Consider the following 21,371-nt stretch of genomic DNA (forward strand, 5'->3'; position numbering starts at 1 on the left):
AAGTTTGATTGTATGAGGTGACCATATCTGAGAGTAGTAACCTTAGTGATGAAGAATAAACATCTTTCACAAAACCAGCATATTTTTGTTTCTCCTCTTATTGTAAATGCTGTTATGCATAATTCCCAGGTTTCACACAGATTCTGACTCTAAGATTGTAGCTCCTCTCGGCTTTGTATATCCAAACTGCAATGCATTCTGAGGTACTGGCTGCAAAGTACTTGAAACTTACCTGCATTAAATTGCATGTTATTTTCATCGTCTTTTATCTTTTACTTGTTTCAGTCATTAGTCTGTGGCCATGCTGGGGCACTGCCTTGTGATATTGTCTCATCTCTTGATTGTCCTTGACCTTTCATATCCTTAGCATAGTTATCTATGTAAGGATTGAGGTTATGTCTGAGAAAACTTCTACCAATATTAATGGTTCTAAGAGCATTCTTGATTATAATAAAGTATTTTACTCTGAATTGCTGATTTTTTGCGGGGAGATCATTGTTATCTGTTTAGTATGGTGGTTAGTCATATATTCTTTGGATATTCATGATGTGATGTTGATTGCATCTGTAGACAATGATCACACTAAAATTTGAGCTTTATTAGTCCATATTGTGATATTTACGAATGTACATCCAATAAATTTATGGAACAATGTTCAGTGAACGTAATGATTGGGAATCTTGTGTATATAGATGTGCAACCAAGTGAATACCCTCCATCAGGCATTTACCATACTCTGAACACTTTGCTTCCCTGGGCATAAATACGTTGAAGCTCTGACGTCTGGCAACTGACCTAGTAAATACCCACAAAATTATCAACCATCGCACCAACCACCACCTTGAGCTCCATGTGTCCAACACACATGGGCATGCCTACAAAGTCAAAAAACAGCACAGCTTCCATGACTTTCAGAAACATTTTTCACACTAGAGTTGCTGAAGTATAGAACAAACTGCCTGCATCAGTTGTTAGTTGCTGAGACATTGCATCCTTTAAAACCTCCATGCTTCCTGAAATTCGCCAACACTACACCTGATTTTCCCATTTCCATATGCAATATCATTGACTCATACACTGTTCACTTTCCTGACTTTTGTATATACTACTATGTACTGTACATGCACCTTTGATGAGTTGTAGCAACAGTTCCCTTAGATGGCTGGTGGCTCTCTAGTCTGAAGTTGAAGAGATGAGAGAGAACCGAGAGACTTATCATATAAGGGAAAAGCAATATACGATCCATATAAACCAGGAATAGCTCAGCCTAAAGTTGAATTCGTCATATTACTGTTGGCCCAAATGTTGTAGAATATTCTACCAGACTATTTGGTGGGAAACACTTGCACCCATCATTTGAAGAGTGCTTCCTCAGCCACAAGTATGTCAGCTAATGCTGCTTAGTCAAACTTTATTCATGGTGTCCATACCTTTTATGGTAACACTTTTTCTTTCATGGAGATATGTTAGTTCTAGACTTGACAGATCTCAGTCGGAGGTTGTCATTACAACTGCAACAACTTTATTTGTATCTTTTAAAAAGTTATATAGCCTCTCTTAGTTTCCTCCTATCACACTAAAATCAAGTAACCTATGCCCTACTACCAATATGATCAACTTCATGAAAAGCTTTTGAAAGGATGAGGTTTACCATATCTTTTATTTGACTCTTTGAATAGTGACTTTGTTAGTGATTATACTGTTACTGCATAAGGCAGCCACTTTCTTTGGAATTTGAGTATCATTTAGTAAATAACGCTCTTTAACAAATGTTCCTGATAGTTTCCTGATTGCTCATTCTCTTTCAGGGGTAGATAATATAAGTACCAGTAATATGTTTAGGCTTGATTCAATTCATTATTGTCTCTTCCTTATGCCTTTACACTTGACAAGGCATGATCATTGTGAATTTCAGTTGGGATGGGGAGAAGGTCAGGATGTAGGTGAAACATGGCTGTACGTATAGGGGTGTGTGGTGATGAGCAACAGTATAATAAAACTAGACAGAAGAGAAATAAGGAGATGGTGTGAAATATGTTTAGTGGTGGTGGGGTGCAGTGATACATGGATATCAGAGGTATGTAGGGTTAGATATATTGGATGACAAAGATGGGGTGGAGTGTTAATTGCAGATATGAGAGAGGGGTAAGGGGTGCTCAGTGAAAAGTAAAGTGGTAAAGGATGAAGTTGAGAATGCAGGATGAGTGACAAGGGAAGTAGTTCCAAGGAGTGGGTTAACTGGGTGCATAAAAGAATTGGGTGAGGTGAAATTTGTGCAGTTTTGCTCTCATGTAATTACAGCAGCTGAGGAAGTAGTATTGTAGTTGAGTGCAAGCAGATATTGTTCTGCTTTTATGATGCTATTTCATAAGCTTTTTTGAGCTGAACATATAGAATGTGGAATTCATTTATCTTTGTGCATGTGTGTGTGTGTGTGTGTCATAATTGAAAAGCAGTGAGAATTATGTTTCAAATCTAAATAACAGCGATATAATGAATTCTTTAGTAATACTCTTGTGTTTTTCTTCGTCGCAACATATGAATGAGAAAGGAAGGGGTGATGGATGAATAAAAGAAGGAAGGGTGATGGCAGACTTGATAGTGGGATGATGGAAATTGTACAGTGAAAATAAAAAAAAAAAAACAGTGTTTTAACTCTGTGTGAGTACATGTGTGTGTATGTAAAAGGGAGGTATGTGAATGTTTGTGTGTGTATATACAATGGAAGTGGGATGGTGAACATTCAATGCTGAAAAGAAAAATCAAACAACGTTTCAACTCTGTGTATTTAGTATTTACTTGCCAGCTCCCGTATTCAGTCACAGCCAGCTTTATGTAGCCTTAAGTTGTACAAGAAGGAAGGAAAACTTTAAAATTCTTTTGAAGGAAACACACAGTCAAGGAATGTTAGTTTCAGAGAGATTTTTCATAAAAAATTTGGTTATAAAAGAATTATTAAACTAAAAACTTGGTTTTGTACCTTATTTATATATAAAGTACTACAATTAGCTGTCATTTTTGACGGCACAAGGCCAGCTAGTATTTATAATAAACTGAAAATCATTTATCTTATTAATTTTTGTAAGTGTAAAGTGAGTAACCCATGCCTACTCTGCTTACACACGTGGCATAATTATCATATAATACACACCCACACAAAAAAAAAATATATCATTGTAAATTTTCCTCTATATGCTTGCTTTTGAAAGCCAGTATGCAGGTGAACTAAATTTACAACAAAGAGTTAATATATCATAATCAATACTTGTCATAGCTAGTTGGATGCTTTTGTTCAGGCTTGTCAATGTCTTACAGTAAATACAAAAATAGTCTCAAGGCATTGGTATCACGAGCATTGATGAAATGATTTCTCAGTTGATACAATATCATCATTTGATATCCACATTCCTTGCTGCCATGGGTTGGACAGTTTGACAAGGATTCAATGAGTCAAAGGACTGCATTATGCTCCAGTGTCTGCTTTGGCATTGTTCTTATAGCTGGATGCTCTTCCTAACACCAACCACTTTACAGTGTATACTGGGTACATTTTTTCATACTACTGGCACTATTGAGATCACCATGAAGCTCACAAGTTAACAAACCCAGGGAGGGAAGATGTTATGCCCATATTGGGATGGTGAGGGTGAGGGCACCACAAAGGAGACTGATTGATTGGGGGTGCTCATATAGATTTAATATAAGTAGAATCAACAAAAAATGTAGTCTATGAAATTTTTACCAGGTGTAAACACATGGATAGGTTTCTTTTGTCAAGTTGGAGTACACCACCTGCTTCAAACTGACGTGCTGTCTCACAGGCTTAGCCTTTTTTGGTTATTTTGTTCTGTACCAGCTGTATTAATTGTGGTTTTTGCTATCAGGGAGGATGGAGATCTTAGTTTTCTTGCTTTCATTTTTTTTGCATAAACCTTCTTCGTGTTTTTTTTTCATGTTTTTTTTCTTATTTTATCACTGTCCAGTGTCCTTGTTTTTAAAATGTACATAATGCATACACTGAAAGATTGTTTGGAGATACATGGCATATTTTATAAATATTCTTGAAGCATCACCAAAGCATGGAACTGTTAGTAGCTCTTTTGGTTTTGTATTAAATCAATATGCATATAAACTCACACAATCATGATTATTATCATCATTTAATGTCTATTCTCCATGGTGGCAAGGGTTGGATGGCTTGACAGGAGCTGGCAACCCAGAGTGCTGCACTAGGTACTAGTCATTTGTTTTGGCATGACTTCTATATCTAGATGCCCTTAATGCCAACCACTTTACAGTGTACTGGGTGCTTTCATGTGATGCCAGTATGGGTGCTCTTTATGTGACATTGGCATGGGTGCCATTTACATGATGCTGGCACAGGTGCCATTTACGTGACGCCGGCACAGGTGCCATTTACGTGACGCCGGCACAGGTGCCATTTACGTGACGCGGGCACAGGTGCCATTTACGTGACGCGGGCACAGGTGCCATTTATGTGACGCGGGCACAGGTGCCATTTACGTGACGCCGGCACAGGTGCCATTTACGTGAGGCCGGCACAGGTGCCATTTACGTGAGGCCGGCACAGGTGCCATTTACGTGACGCCGGCACAGGTGACATTTACGTGACGCCGGCACAGGTGCCTATTACGTGACGCCGGCACAGGTGCCTATTACGTGGAGCCTGCATGGGTGCCAATGGAGGTGTAATGGCCCAGTGGTTAGGGCAGCGGACTCGTGGTCATAGGATCGTGGTTTTGATTCCCAGACCGGGCGTTGTGAGTGTTTATTGAGCAAAAACACCTAATGCTCCACGAAGCTCTGGCAGGGGATGGTTGCGAACCCTGCTGTACTCTTTCACCACAACTTTCTCTCACTCTTTCTTCCTGTTTCTGTTGTACCTGTTATTCAAAGGGCCAGCCTTGTCACACTGTGTCACGCTGAATATCCCCGAGAACTGCGTTAAGGGTACACGTGTTCTGTGGAGTGCTCAGCCATTTGCACATTAATTTCATGAGTAGGCTGTTCTGTTGATCGGATCAACTGGAACCCTCGACGGAGTGCATAGGTGCCTATTATGTGGCACCAGTACCCACAGGGTTGCCAAGTAGTTTGAAAGACAAGAAAGTCTCAGCTTAGAGTGAGAGAGGACCTGAGAGAAGTGGCTGTGTGCCAAGAGAGAGTATGATAGGTCAGAGATAGCTGTCTTACTACAGAAGAGATACTTGGCAAGAAATTGGGTTCAAGTATAATTAACTTTTTTAGGACAAGGATGCAGAGGGAGGTGGTGGAGAGGCAAAAGATACAGTCAGAGAGAGAGAGGCGGGGTATACCCTCAGGCAACACTGGTGAGGGGAGTATAAATAGCACAGAGGGGATAGAGGAGATGTACTATAAAAGTGTGAAGGGTGATATTTAGATAGAAAGTGATGTTGAGAGGAAAAATCACATGTATATACACATGTATGCATATATGTACAATACATAACTATGCAGTGCTTCCATCAGAATTATATATCTTTTTATCAAATGTTTTTAATAACAATATTAATGTTATAATAGTAATATCCTATCAAATCAGAAAAGTTTTCTACAGTGATTAAAGAAAAGAAATTACAATTTTGTTTTGTTCAGAAGCTAGCAAGAATTATTCTCCAAATTCTGTTATGTGTATTCGATGGTGTTTTAGACAACCGTGTGTTGACATGTTATTTATGACATTATAGATATAAAGTATACTGAGATTAATAAAGTAAATGTTACTGATATGCTATACTTCGGCCAGCAGCATTGCTGATAAATGTTAGAGATATGTTTCATTCTAAAAGAACACACATACATATTCAGTCTTTTTTCCTCACTATCAACAATTGAACACTTCTGACACTTGAGATTTTTGTATAGCTTTATGACATATATATATAAAAAAATCTGAAGTGTTTAACTACAAATTTCATAAAAATGGGAGTAGAATTTCATATGTGTCTTGGTTGCAAATGCTGTTTTAAATCATTACGCATTTATATTTTTAATGCTGTCTGTAGCTGCTTCACTTTAAGAAATGAATTAAAATGTAAAAAACACTCAAACTAATTATATTTTTAAAACCATCATGAATTTGAAAGTATTGTAAAATTGTTATTAAGTGACTCAAATAAGTTGCCTATTCAGATTTAGACAGTGGTAAACTGCCCATGAAACTTTGTCTAATGCCACGTCTGTCTAAAAAGAAATTGAGCTATTAAAATAGTCCGCGAGCCAGTCTGCTTGCAACTTGTATACAGCTGACCTTGACTTTTAGTCTGGCGATAGCCAGATCATGCCATGCAGTCATGCTGGAATGGACATATGTTTAGTGTACTAGGGGTTTTGTTGCAAGTTAAACACAGAAGAATTTAGAAGAGCCATGTGTTTGCATGGAATTCTGTTTCAAATTGGGAAAAAACTTTTAATGACCTTTCTAATGTATACAGCTCAATTAATCCTATGATTGATCAAGTTGCATTCATTGCTACAATTAGTACCAGCATTTCTAATCAGAAAGAACATCCACCAAAAATTATCCCAATTCTATATGATCTGGCACAACAGTGGACAACAATCATGATGTGAAAGGGCATGCTGTGACCTGTGAAAAGTTTCTGGAAAAGTAGGTATCTGTAAAAATTCATACTGCACCTTAAAGAAGCAGTATCATGTTGCTACTATATTTGAGCTGAGAGCCAAGTTCCAATCAAATGCTGGTGTAAACTTTCTGAAAAGTATAACAGATGATGAAATGTTTGGTGTATGGCTAACTCAGTGATTTTAAAAAAGCCTGTCAATCATTCAAAGGTGAATCATTCAACTATGGTAGTAGTTGAATAATATTTTTAAGGCTGCAATTTATTCACACACAGCACCTTCAGAGCTTTGTCACTAATTCAGTTCTTAATATATGTCACTGGCATCATTGAGGTGATTTTTAATAAGGTAAACTCTTAAATTATTAATTGACACATTATTAATTAGCGTAATAGCATAGCTTGGAAAAAACATGGATTATGTGGAAAAATGTGAGCAAGAGAAATAATATTCTTAAGATTATAAACTTCGAAAAGTTCAGGACAAGTTATTACATCTGGTAAAGTACAGAACAAGAAAATTTTCACTTAAAATATTGCAGAAGAGGATAAAATTTGAATATTAAAAATTATTTGATTTTAATTTACAGAGTAACATTATAATTAAAAAAAGGTACCATCATTTAAAAATATTGACACACTAGAATATTTAAAAATTGAGAGCCAGAAGTACCAATATAGCTAAAGTTCAAATTCCACCGAGGTCGATATACACCTAATTTTTTGTATTATTCTGTTTATTGTACTAATTATATATTACAATTATTTTTTATAACCTATTCTCAAATTTCTAATTCTTAATTCAATCACATATGGAGTTTATCAACAATTTTAAGTTAATCAGAAAGCCTTTATGCAATAGCTCAATCTGTTTGAAATAGCAACCAAATCTCCCTCAAATCATACTTTAGTATCCTTTAAAAGCATAGGACAGAACATTAAAGCTAAAAATTTTATTACTGGTTATTACTTCTATTTGTTATTACTTGTTACTTCTATTAAAAATGACTCAATATTTTTTGCACTTTAAAAAAAATTCATTTTTAAAATTATTAATTAATAATTAGAAATTAGAAATACTATTCAGTTCTGTCTTCCAATTCTCGTGGAGGTCAACTTTACTTTTCGGCTTTCAGGAGTTAACAAAAAAAAAAAAAAATTGCGAGAACATTGTGTGGCGGGGGGAGGGGAGTCTTTCTAGAATGTTTTCTGTTAACTTAGAACAAACCATATTGTTTACGTTTCAATTAGTTGGAATATTGTGGCGGTTTATACCTTTCACAAAAAGTATTAGCCTGACGACATGTCTTTGTCTCGAAAATAATGTGTTTATGTTCATCTGGCCGAGATGTGTTGCTTTTATCTCTTTTGATTATGAAAGAAATAGAGAACTAAAACGAATTATCCGATCTCTGTTTTGTTAGAATTGGATATTTACGGTAAAATATATTTGTGTGCCGAGACCAGAAATAAGATTCTTGTTGTTTTGTACAGTTGAAAGACTGCAGTCGAAGTTCGGAAATGTATTCCGTTTGGAACAACGGAAACTACCTCGCTTCGCAGCATATAAACATAATTTTAGAGATTTTGATGCTAAAATTAGTCAACTTCAGCAGTTACGTGTTCAGAGGACGGAATATCCGGTGGTTGTCTCCCTTGATGACTGCTAGCTATATTCCAGTCGCGACAGTTCCAGCTTGTCGCTTTCACTTGCGTTCTCGCCGTGTCTTCTGAGAAAGTAAATATCTCTATATAAACACGCACATACACACACGTATGCACGTACAACTCTTTTGTTGCTGTCAGACCCCAAGGTAAATATCGAACTAGTATCGTAGCTTTGATGTATGCGTATACGTTGCTTGTTTATCCATCTTTGTATCCTATGATTACAATAATAGCAAGATGTATCTAACTTAAAGTATGTCTAGGCATACTTTACGTTGTTCTTTCTCCTCGGTTCCACGAAATCCTCTTCCATCTTCCCCAACGTTTATTATATTCGCATTTAAATTGTTGGTTGTCGCGTTGGCATATAAAACCTTCCAGCTGTTGCATCACACCTGTTTTCATTTACGCTCTGTCCTGCCTCCCCACTCCACCTCTCACTACTGTAAGTACAGGTGTTGATCGAAAACCTAAACACGCACACTTTATTTTGTGTGGTAATTAGAATATAATGTATATATAGTAAGAGAGAACAGTGAAAGTGTGCTTAATCCCAAAGCAATATTAGTTATTGGACATATTTTAATTATATCAACATATACACGAGACATATTTCTTGTAAGCTTTTTAATGCTCCTGGTATCAGATATGTTGGTTGTAACTTAACTGTTGTTTTTGTCACGGATGGTACCTCTGAGTTATCTATTCAGTAACAATGTTGTTATCTGTGCTAACCAGGGTGCAATCTTGTATATGATTCTTCCATCATTCCTTTGGCAAGTCCGATCGATTCTATCTTTCCCTGGTGAGGTTCTAAGTTGAAAATATACTCGGCCTTAACCTTAGTTTTTTGATACTTGTGTTTTTACTTTAAGTAGATTTAAAGTAGTTATTCAATTCAACCCTTTAACGAAATCGATTGGACCCTGAAGACTGTACCAAATTGCTCTGGCATCATAATGTCCAATTTTGATGTAATTGTAACAAAAATGAAACCTTATTTCTCCAAAACCTGAAGGGAAAAGGTCTCTCGAAAAATCCTTTTGTTTCATAATTAGGATATTAATTTATATTATTGCATTTGTTTTATACTTTTTATGTTTATAATTGTATTTTCTCGATAAATAGATACAGTAAACCTTTTGAATTCAAAGAATCTATAATGTTCTTCCTTTCAAATCAGGGGTTAATGTCAGTGTAAATAAATATATCTTGGGGTAATTCATTAAAAGCGTTCCCCAACCCCTGATCTAACAAATTATGTCTGTCCTGCTGCTTTCGAGGCTCTGCAGATTTTTCATTATTTAGTGCTTCTACCTCTATGATGCAGCCCATCTTTTGCATGAACTGAAAGCAACAGTTCACTAAATCTCTTTCACCTCTTCCTTGAACTTCTTTGGCAATAGTTCACTAAGCCCCTTTCACTTTTCCTTTCTCTGGCTATGCTTTCACTATAGGAATAATAGAAAAGAAATATTGATAGGTAGGTGAAGAAAGGAGTCCACTTATAGAGGTTTGTTATAATTTTTGGCACCAGCTGTTCACCATTTCTCATCTATAATCTTATGAATTTCAGCTACATTGTAAATCTGTTATACTGTGCTAGTATAATTTAATACTGTATGACAGAAAGCTACATACTCTTTTTAAAATTTATTTTCATTATAAAATGAGTTTTTTAATTATGAAATCTGTGAATTATATGAAATGTTTGGGTTTTAAAATTGAGATATATTGGTATTGAGTCAGTAATGAAACAGATTTAGCTTATTTTATATTTTATAGATTTGTCAAATTTACAAGTGGATAGAAAAATGAAGTAGAGGTCTGCAAAATGAAATGAAATCATCTTGAGTAGCTCTTGCCAACTGCATCGTGTTCAACGATTCTTGAGTTCTCTCCCTTGAACATTTTTCATCAATATTATAATTTAGCATTTAGCGGTCATTGACGTAAAATATCAAATGTCGGCTCTACTAGAACTTCCTGACCTGTTGACTTTAAACAACATAGATTATTACTCTACTTGTCTTCTAAATACCTATTTAACCCAATTACGTTTTGAATTGCTTTGCTTATATTTTAAACTTTCAATTGTGTTGTTTCTTTATATAGTACCAAGAAGCATTCCAAACTGTTACTAATGAACGTAACCAACAATCAGAGCAATACCAGCATTATATAGACCAATTACAACAACAGACTCAGTCATTAACTAACCAGGTCAGTTTATTTCACATTTCATATCCATCTAGTGTAACTTTTATAATATTTAATTTTTTTTCTTCTTTTTAATGTCTTCGTCAGAGGTGGAAGAGCAACACGTGATCTTTCACATGATTTCTGAAATTAGTGAGAGGAAAGGAGGCTGCTATATAAAAAGAATTAGTCCTGTTTTTTTGTTTTTTTTTGCAATGGAAGGCACTGGAAGGCCAAATTGGGTGGCAGTGGTGTTAAATCAAGTGATAGGCACAGGTGAGGCTGTGTGATGAGAACCTTGCTTCTCAACCACACAGTTCTGGATTCATTTCCATTGCATGGTACCTTGGGCAAGTGTCTTCTATAGCCTTGGGGTGACCAAAGCTTAGTGAGTGGATTTGGTTAGCAGAAACTGAAATACATATATATCAAGGGTAGGACAGAAAGAACAACAAACGGAAATCCAACAAAACACATACTCTTTTACTTGTTTCAGTCATTTGACTGTGGCCATGCTGGAGCACTGCCTTTAGTCGAGTAAATCGACCCCAGGACTTATTCTTTGGATGCCTAGTACTTATTCCATCGGTCTCTTTTGCCGAACCGCTAAGTTACGGGGACGTAAACACACCACCATCGGTTGTCAAGCGATGCTGGGGGGACAAACACAGACACACATACACATACATACATATATATATATATATATATATATATATATACATATATACGACAGGCTTCTTTCAGTTTCTGTCTACCAAATCCACTCACAAGGCTTTGGTCGGCCCGAGGCTATAGTAGAAGACACTTGCCCAAGGTACCACGCAGTTGGAATGAACCCGAAACCATGTGGTTAGTAAGCAAGCTACTTACCACACAGCCACTCCTGGAAAAATAGATAACATAACAAATGGTAAACAGGACAAAAACAAGATACATGGCTCATTCGCAACCGATTTCCTCTTCAGTCAGTGTCTGGAAAATCCTTGCAGTTTTGCACTTTTTTATCACTAGGACTGCTTGAATCTGTCAAGTGCTAGAGACTTAATCAAAAAGCATTAAGCTTCTGGGAAAAGTAAACGAATGTATTCAAGAACGAAAACAAAAACAAGAAAGCTAGAATTATACACATACAACAGACGAACACCTTTCGGCTATACATACATATATATATATAACACTCTACACACACACACACACACACACACACATATATATATATATATATATTAGGGACAAAATTCAAAATTACAGGTAAAAACTCAATTAAAATCAATTTATAAAAAATCAAAATTAAATTGAGCTTTATATATAAAATATATATAAAATATATAGTTTTAGGGAAAATAACCAAGTTTCAAGAACTCATCGATGAAAATCCACTATCACATATAGAAAAATTAACAATTAAAAGCACAATAAATGCGTATAATATAAAACAAAGTAAATATCATAAGGTAAAGATAATAAAATGACTACACGTGTTTAATAACTAATTTTCAAATAGAAAGGAAATTTAAATCGATTAAAATCAATTGAAATTATCGAAAATAAATTCTATTCAAAAATAGCAAAGAAAAAACAGTACTTATCCATATTTTTCTGTAATTCAAATTACGGAAAAATATGGATAAGTACTGTTTTTTCTTTGCTAAAGATTTTCTACTATTTGAAAATAATATGTATTCTTGTTTTTTATATTATTCATTTGGTTCTTTAAAGATTATTTTTAATAGATAACTTATTTAGCACTAAATTATTTAGAAGTTATAGTTTCATTTCAACATAATATTAGAACTTCGATTTGAATAGTGTTGATATATTTTCGATTGTTTTTGATTAATAATTAGTCTTTATTGTTTATAATATCGTTAAAGGTTTTTTAATTAAAACTTTGTATATATATATATATATATAAAGTTTAATCTTTTATTCTTAATTTTTTTCTTTCCTAATTTTTTCATTCATATTTTTATTTTTATGTTTGTAGAAATAAATATTCTTGTATTTTTCTATTATTCTATTGATTTTTAATGATAATTAAATAAACGTTTTTAGTTTTAAATAGTATAGCTTTAACTATTACACCGGTTAAATATGTACTAATTTTATCTTCATTATTATTTTAAACTTAAACTTCGTTTAAATTGTATTTAAAACAATGATAATTTATGTAAGCTGGTTTTTGTATATAATATACATGTTAGCATATATTATAATGGATGAAGGGATGATTATTGAATGTTTATTATTTTGATATTTTTAATAATTTTTCTATCCTTATGAAATAAGTATTTCATATAAATTCGTTTGGTACTTATTGTTGGTTGAGATATATATATTTATTTATTTATTTTAATTATTGTTCTACTTACGACCCGAAGATTAGCTATATTTTTGAATAGAATTTATTTTCGATAATTTCAATTGATTTTAATTGATTTTAATCGATTTAAATTTCCTTTCTATTTGAAAATTAGTTATGAAACACGTGTAGTCATTTTATTATCTTGATCTTATGATATTTACTTTGTTTTATATTATACTCGTTTATTGTGCTTTTAATTGTTAATTTTTCTATATGTGATAGTGGATTTTCATCGATGAGTTCTTGAAACTTGGTTATTTTCCCTAAAACTATATATTTTATATATATATATATATATATATATATATACTACACTCTCTGAGTGGTTGGCGTTAGGAAGGACATCCAGCTGTAGAAACTCTGCCAAATTAGACTGGAGCCTGGTGTTGCCATCCGGTTTCACCAGTCCTCAGTCAAATCGTCCAACCCATGCTAGCATGGAAAGCGGACGTTAAACGATGATGATGATATATATATATATGTATATATATATATATATATATCATCATCATCATCATCATCATTTAACGTCCGCTTTCCATGCTAGCATGGGTTAGACGATTTGACTGAGGACTGGTGAACCACATGGCTACACCAAGCTCCAATCTGATATATATATATATATATATATATACACACACATACATACATACATACACACATACATATATCATCATCATCATCATCATCGTTTAACGTCCGCTTTCCATGCTAGCATGGGTTGGACGATTTGACTGAGAACTGGTGAACCAGATGGCTACACCAGGCTCCAGTCTGATTTGGCAGAGTTTCTACAGCTGGATGCCCTTCCTAATGCCAACCACTCCGAGAATGTAGTGGGTGCTTTTATGTGCCACCGGCACGAAGGCCAGTTAGGCGGTACTGGCAACGGCCACACTCAAAATGGTGTATTTTACGTGCCATCTGCACAGGGGCCAGTCCAGCGGCACTGGCAACAAACTCGCTTGAATGTCTTTTCAAGTGCAAGGAAGGCGACATTGGTAATGATCACGCTCAAATGGTGCTATTTACATGCCACCGGCACGGAAGCCAGACAGCTAGTATTCTGGCAACGATCACGCTTAGACGGTGCTCTTAGTGATCTACTGGTACAGGTACCATCACGATTTTGCTTGCCCTAACAGGTTTTCGCATTCTGAGTTTAGTGTCCAAAGAAGGAATGTTAAGTAGGCTGGCTACATCCCTGGCAGAGGCCTTGGATTTTGGTCTCACTTGACTTGCCAGGTCTTATCACGCACCGCGTATTTCCAAAGGTCTCGGTCAGAAGTCATTGCCTCAGTGAGGCCTAATGTTCGGAGGTCGTGCTTCACCACCTCATCCCAGGTCTTCCTGGGCCTGCCTCTTCCACGAGTTCCCTCAACTGCTAGGGTATGGCACTTTTTCACACAGCTATTCTCATCCATTCTCACCACATGTCCATACCAGCACAATCGTCTCTCTTGCATACCACAACTGATGCTTCTTAGGTTCAGCTTTTCTCTCAAGATACTTACACTCTGTCGGGTATGCACACTGACATTACTCATCCATCGGAGCATACTGGCTTCATTCCTTGCGAGCTTACGCATGTCCTCAGCAGTCACGGCCCATGTTTCACTGCCATGTAGCACGGCTGTTCGTACACATGCATCATACAGTCTGCCTTTTACTCTGAGTGAGAGGAACTTTGCCCAGGCTATTCTTATTCTAGCAGCTACACTTTCAGTGTACCCTCCCCCACTACTAACTTGGTCACCCAGATATCGGAAGCTATCAACTACGTCCAGTTTTTCTCCCTGGAATGTGACAGAAGTTGTTTTCTGCACATTTTCAGTGTTTATAGCACCTGAACATCTGACACATACAAAAACTAACTTCCTAGTTAACCTGCCTTTGATATTGCTGCACCTCTTATGTGTCCATAGCTTGCACTGGGTACATCTTATAGAGTTTCTACCTACACCTTTTCTACAGATTGAGCAGGGCCATCTACCTGAAGGGGTCTGTGTTTTGTCTACCTTCCTACTTATTAGAACTTTGGTTTTAGCTAAGTTGACCCTAAGGCCCTTCGATTCTAGTCCTTGCTTCCACACCTGAAACTTCTCCTCCAGTTCTGATAATGACTCAGCAATTAGTGCAAGGTCGTCAGCATAGAGGAGCTCCCAGGGGCATCCTGTCTTGAATTCCTCTGTTATTGCCTGGAGGACTATGATGAATAGGAGGGGGCTGAGGATAGAACCTTGGTGGACCCCTACCTCTACCCGGAATTCTTCACTGTACTCATTGCCAACCCTCACCTTACTGACAGCGTCTCTGTACATGGCTCGCACAGCTCTCACTAACCATTCTTCTATCCCTAGTTTCCTCATTGACCACCAGATAAGGGATCGAGGGACCCTGTCAAAGGCTTTCTCCATGTCAATGAAAGCCAGGTACAGAGGTTTATACTTGGCTAGGTATTTCTCCTGAAGCTGTCTTACCAGAAATATAGCATCAGTGGTGCTTTTCCCTGGCACGAACCCAAACTGCATCTCATCTAAACTGACTCGCTCCCTAATTAGTTGGGCTATGACCCTCTCCGTGACTTTCATTACCTGATCTAGCAACTTGATACCTCTGTAATTATTTGTATCTAAAGCGTCACCTTTACCTTTGTAACAGTTGACTCTGGTGCTGCTACACCAGTCATTGGGTATGACGCCTTCGTGTATCACCTGGTTAACTATACAGGTGACTAGGCTATAGCCGACACTACCAGATATTTTGAGCATCTCTGCAGTAATTCCTGATGGGCTGGGGGCTTTCCCTGTCTTCATGCTCTTAATTGCTTTATCTACCATGGTACTGTCAATTCGGATAGCTGGTCCCTCTGTTGGGTCAACATTCGGCAGACTCTCTTTCTCCCACTCATTGTCTTTATTGAGCAATCTTTCGTAGTGGCGTCTCCAAACCTCTTTCCTTATCTGCTTCCCTTCTAGCAGTCTGATACAATTCCCTGCTACCTCTGTTCTTCCAGTCCTTCCAAGCCTGTTTTTTTTTTGTCTAATAGCCCTGTCAATCACATTGTTCCACCACCACGTAACTTTGGGTCGAGAGAGGCCTTTACACAAGCCACAGATCTGGTCGGTGGCTCTCAGCAGGTTGTCCCATAGAAACCTCCAGTTGTCTTCCACGTTGTATGATGCTATATCCCCTTCTTTTTCGTTAAATGCTTCAAGTAGCATGTCTCTAAATCTATGTCCATATGCAGGATCTTTAAGCTTCCAAACCCTTCTCCTCCAAGCTGGTCTAATTCTGGGCATCCTTTTTGCCTTGATCCCGAAGTCGCTAACTACTAACCTGTGTTGAGGGGTACATTCTTTGCCAGGGAAAGTTTTGGCATTTATAAGCCGCCCTCTTTCCCTATTTCTGGTGAGGATGTAGTCGATTTGGCTAGAGTGTCTGCCAGAACGGTAGGTGACTAGGTGACAGGTAGTTTGCATCACAGAACTCCAGCAGTCTGGTTCCCTCCTTGTTGCGGGAACCGAAGCCTCCATGTATGCCATGGAAGCCGCCAGCACGACGTCCGACATGACCATTGAAATCACCAGCCACGAAGAGAAGGTCTCTGTCTTTTGTCAATGAGGTAGTTTGCAGGAGGGTGTTGTAGAATTGGTCTTTCTGCCCATCCGATAGCTCTGGTTGAGGGGCATAGGCCGAGATGACGGTAGCTAACCTATGATAAGGCACTAGTCTAATCTTAAGTACTCCGTCACATATTCTGACTACCTCGATTACCTTATCAACCCATTTCTCTGCAAGAAGTATTCCCACACCCCCGACCCCGTCAGCGTTCCCTGCATATATTTATATATGTACATATATATATATACATATATACATCATCATCATCATCGTTTAACGTCCGCTTTCCATGCTAGCATGGGTTGGACGATTTGACTGAGGACTGGTGAACCAGATGGCTACACCAGGTTCCAATCTAATTTGGCAGAGTTTCTACAGCTGGATGCCCTTCCTAACGCCAACCACTCCGAGAGTGTAGTAGGTGCTTAAAGGCCAGTCAGGCGGTACTGGCAATGGCCATGCTCAAACTGGTGTATTTTACGTGCCACTTGCACAGGAGCCAGTCCAGAGGTACAGGCAACGATCTCGCTCGAATGACTTTTCACATGCCAGGAATGCGAAATTGCGGTACAAGTGCCAGTAAGGCGATGCTGGTAACGATCATGCTCGAACGGTGGTGCCATCACGATTTCGCTTTCGCTTGCCCCAACAGGTCTTCGCAAGCAGAGTTTAGTGTCCAATGGAGGGGACGGTGGCATGGGGGGGGGCAGTCGTTGAATTTAATTTGATTTCGATTTTACTTGCCTCAACAGGTCTTGGCAAGCGAAGTTCAGTGTCCAATGGAGGAAAGGTACGCGTAAGTGGGCTGGCTACATCCCTGGCATCCCTTGGATTTTGGTCTCACTTGGCTTGCCGGGTCTCCTCACGCACAGCATATTTCCAAAGGTCTCAGTCAGAAGTCATTGCCTCGGTGAGGCCTAATGTTCGGAGGTCGTGCTTCACCATCTCATCCCAGGTCTTCCTGGGCCTGCCTCTTCCACAGGTTCCCTCAACCGCTAGGGTGTGACACTTTTTCACACAGCTATCCTCATCCATTCTCACCACTTTTCCATACCAGCGCAATTGTCTCTCTTGCATACCACAACTGATGTTTCTTAGGTTCAACTTTTCTCATATACACACACACACACACACACACACACACACACACACACACACACACACACACACACACACACATACACATATATAGATAGATAGATAGATAGATACATTTTACATGTGCAATTTTTTTCCTCCCTCCACTCTGTGTTAGCATGACTTAGACCAATATATTATTGGGGCATTGTTTTACTGCTGGATGTCTTCCTTCGTGTTACTAATCTATTTTGTTCTGTGTTTAGGTGACTTCCTTAACTGAAGAAAGAGAAAAATTATATTCGGAGCAGCATGAGGCTGAATCTAAAATGCACAGTTTACGCAGACAATTAGGTAAAGCTATTTTATTTTTGTATTTTAATTTATTTTATTTTTTAATCAAGAAGGTGCTCATGACTTTTTACAAGGTTTCTGAGGCTGATGGGAGGGAGAAAGAAAGCTATCCTCAAACCAGAAGTCTGACCCAAATGCTTGTAACAGAGTGGAATCTGCTAAAGGAACTGAAGATGTCAGGTGACTGTGTTAAACTGGGCAACAGGTGAAATCTACCATCCAAGTAAGCCATAACTAGATTTGAACTTGGAATACAAAGAACTGAAACAAATACCACAAGGCATCTTGGTATGATGTTCTTATAGTTCCACTGATCCACCATCTTGTATTGGGACAGTTGTTTTTTTTCTCAACCTCTAAAGACTGTGAGGCAAAGTTGACCTTGGCAGGATTTGAACTCAGACAGAATGCTTCATGATATTTACTCCAACTCTCTGCATTCTGACTCAGTAATGACTCTGTCAATTCCCTTAACCCTTTAGCATTCAGATTATTCTGTGAAATGTAATGCTTATTTATTCACATTGTTTTGAATTATGTGTTATTTTGTAGCTTTAAGATTCCAATGATGTGACTTTATTTTTAGAATGACACTGTAGGATAGGTGTGAGAGGCTGGACCTGGCTAGTTTGAACATAGAACAGGTAGAATGTTTTGGCCAGATATGGCCAGTTTAAGTGCTAAAGGATCAAATCTGTTTTTATTAGAAGTTAATTAGTTATTCATATCTGTATTTCATATTTGTGTCATGGTTTGAAACCTGTTTTTTTTTCCCCCTAATTAGAGGAGGCTGAAAGTCAGAACCAGTGTGTTAGTATATCTTCCTCTGACCTCCAGTCAGAAATCAATAAATTGAGAGCCGATTATGAAGAGCTTACCAAAAGGCATGAAACCCAAATCCGAGACAATGCACAACTAAGTCGGTAAGTAGAGGGCAACTAGTGATAAACTCTACATTTTTGCTTGCACTTAAATCTGAACATAACATTCTTTCTTCCTTTTTACGATGAGGTACCCAAAAGAAACTGGAATTTTGCAATATTATTTTATTCACTTTTATATGTTTACACTTTTATCGCCTTCAAAGTATTCTCCATTTGAAACAATGCATTGGTCCAGGTGTGTTTTCCACTATTCCAAGCTGTGCTGGAACTCTTGCGAAGTGATACCCTTTAATGCCTTCATTGTTTTATTTCTTCACCTCTTCCACATCTGAAAATTCCCTAGCACCAGCTTTCATTACCAGTGATGACCTTTGAAAAGAGGTCTGAATCAACTTCCAACTGTTCTTTCAATTCACAACACACATTCAGTCGTGACTGCTTTTGATCTTCTGTGAGCAAACGAGGTACAAATTTTGCTGCAACTCTTTTCATTCGCAATTTCTTGCTCAAAATTCATTGGCTCCAGGACACACCAGTCATATCAACAAGTTCATCAATTGTTCAGTGATGGTCCTCCAAGACCAGTTCATGAATTTTCATGACGTTTTCATTCGTTCAGGAGGTTGATGGTCGTCCTGAAGAAGGTTGGTCTTTAAGCGACAAGTGACCATTCCTAATGCATGGAAACCCTTGTAAACTTGTTTTGCTCATGGCAGCATCTTTATAAGCTGTTTGAAGCATGACAACTGTTTTGGCTGCCGTTTTCGTCAGCAGAAAACTGAATTTCACGGCAGCATGCTGTTCCTTCATTTCAGCCATTGCAAAAATTGACAAACAGGAGAGAAGCATTGCAGAACAAAGACAAATCATGTGGCAGTAGGAGTACACCTGATGCCGCTGGTCGGCAGATTGATACCTGAAGGTTGCATCAAGTAGCTTCTAGCAGCAGAAGCCTGAACTACAACAGGCTTGTCTCATAGATAACATTTCCAGTTACTTTTGGGTACCCCCTCATAACGTCTATTTAATTATCAAACTGTGAACAAGAGCTGCAACTGGCTGAGTTCTTCTTTAGTCTCAGGTCAGACCTCACCCAGCACATCTTTCATCAAAGACATTCCCTCTCTTTTAGGGATAATATATTGATAACATTATTTAATATAACCTTTATTTTTTTAAATGATAGGGGTTGATTTTAGCACACTTTGGTTATTTCTAGCAGGTGGAATGACTATATGCTCCCATTCTGGTTTTTGCTGCTTGAGCTGTTATAATCAGCCAATTGATCATATGATGTGACTAGCATTGTATTGTGTCCAAGACAAAATATATAACTAACCATAATCTTGTCTACTTAGCTGTAAATACATACCATATTGAAATAGCTCATGTAATATTGTATAACGAAAACAAATGTTGTTTTAGTTTGTGTTCAAATCCTTTCATATGTGAAAACCTGTGATAGACGAATGGATTGTATTTTGTCACCAGCAACTGTCTTTCAATGTGAAAACTTACATATGCTTCATCACTCACAGGGTATCTTTTAGATGTAAACAGGAAACCTGTGCAAATTTGGTTTCGTAAATAATGTCACCCCAACAAATACTGCTTCATCCCTAATTCACCAGTCCTCTAGATTTTTACTAATTTTTATAATGAGTTTATTGTATATAGTGGTCAGGTGCAATACAACTTATCCGAAAAGAGTAAAAGAGGCGACAGAAAATAGCAGTGTGTCAAGTAAAGAAAGATGGTAATAATAGCCCAAGTACCTGTACATTAGACAGGTAAAATGCAAGAAAGCACAAAAGTGAACTGTAAAAGAGCCATAAAAGGGAAAGTATGTCTAGGCACATCAGGATTTTTATGAAGCATAGAAGTTTTAAGTAATAGTGTCCTTCAACCATCACAATTTATTACATGCTTTGACGATTTTGAGAGTGAAGAAAGGAGTGAGTTAAATAGCTAATAGTACTATGGTTTATTTTGTTTGTCTTGAATTATTGATGTTTTGTTATATTTTGTATTTGATTTATTGTTTTTAGGTTTCTTGAGGAAAAGGAAAACAAAATCATGGATTTGGAGACTACTGTTGGTGATCTTAAAGAAGAATCGAGTAATAAAGCCCAACTGTTAGAAAATATTCAGAGTGATAAGGCTGCCCTTAGTCGAGCCTTAACACAAAACAAAGACCTTAAACAACAGTTGGCAGAACTTCAGAATGGATTTGTGAAAATGGTTAGTTTTGATTTTTCTTTCTTTTAATTTTTCCATTTTACATTCATTGTATCTTGTATTTCTTAACGCTTTTAAATTAAGATGTTTAATCTGTTTTTAGGATTAAGATTTTATGTAACAAATAAGCTTTGTTAAAGAATTGTAATTATTGTTAAGTCTGTTGCAAAATAATTTTGTTAAAGAATTAAGTTAGCTCATCTGAAACTAAAAAAAATAAAGAGAAAAACCAAGCTTAAAAGTGAGCAGTAAATAAAATGAAAAAGCCCATTAAATATGAGATGAGTAAGAACAAGTTGAAAATGTATGTAAAATAGCCACCTTGTCTTCAGT

At 37.2% G+C, this 21,371-nt stretch overlaps 1 protein-coding gene across 4 annotated transcripts in view; it reads left to right on the forward strand.

The window, feature by feature from the left end:
- Nucleotides 1–21,371, forward strand: part of LOC106870395 (golgin subfamily A member 2) — a 95,768-nt gene that overhangs the window by 58,246 nt on the left and 16,151 nt on the right. For all 4 annotated transcript variants that reach the window (XM_089346767.1, XM_014916442.3, XM_089346777.1 and 1 more), the window contains 4 exons: nucleotides 10,410–10,517; nucleotides 17,829–17,916; nucleotides 18,701–18,839; nucleotides 20,849–21,041. In XM_089346767.1, the coding sequence (XP_089202893.1) occupies nucleotides 10,410–10,517; nucleotides 17,829–17,916; nucleotides 18,701–18,839; nucleotides 20,849–21,041 (528 nt within the window). The remainder of the gene's footprint in view (nucleotides 1–10,409; nucleotides 10,518–17,828; nucleotides 17,917–18,700; nucleotides 18,840–20,848; nucleotides 21,042–21,371) is intronic.

This window comes from Octopus bimaculoides, chromosome 2, assembly GCF_046866305.1.
Source record: "Octopus bimaculoides isolate indiv1 chromosome 2, ASM4686630v1, whole genome shotgun sequence".
NCBI lineage: Eukaryota > Metazoa > Mollusca > Cephalopoda > Octopoda > Octopodidae > Octopus > Octopus bimaculoides.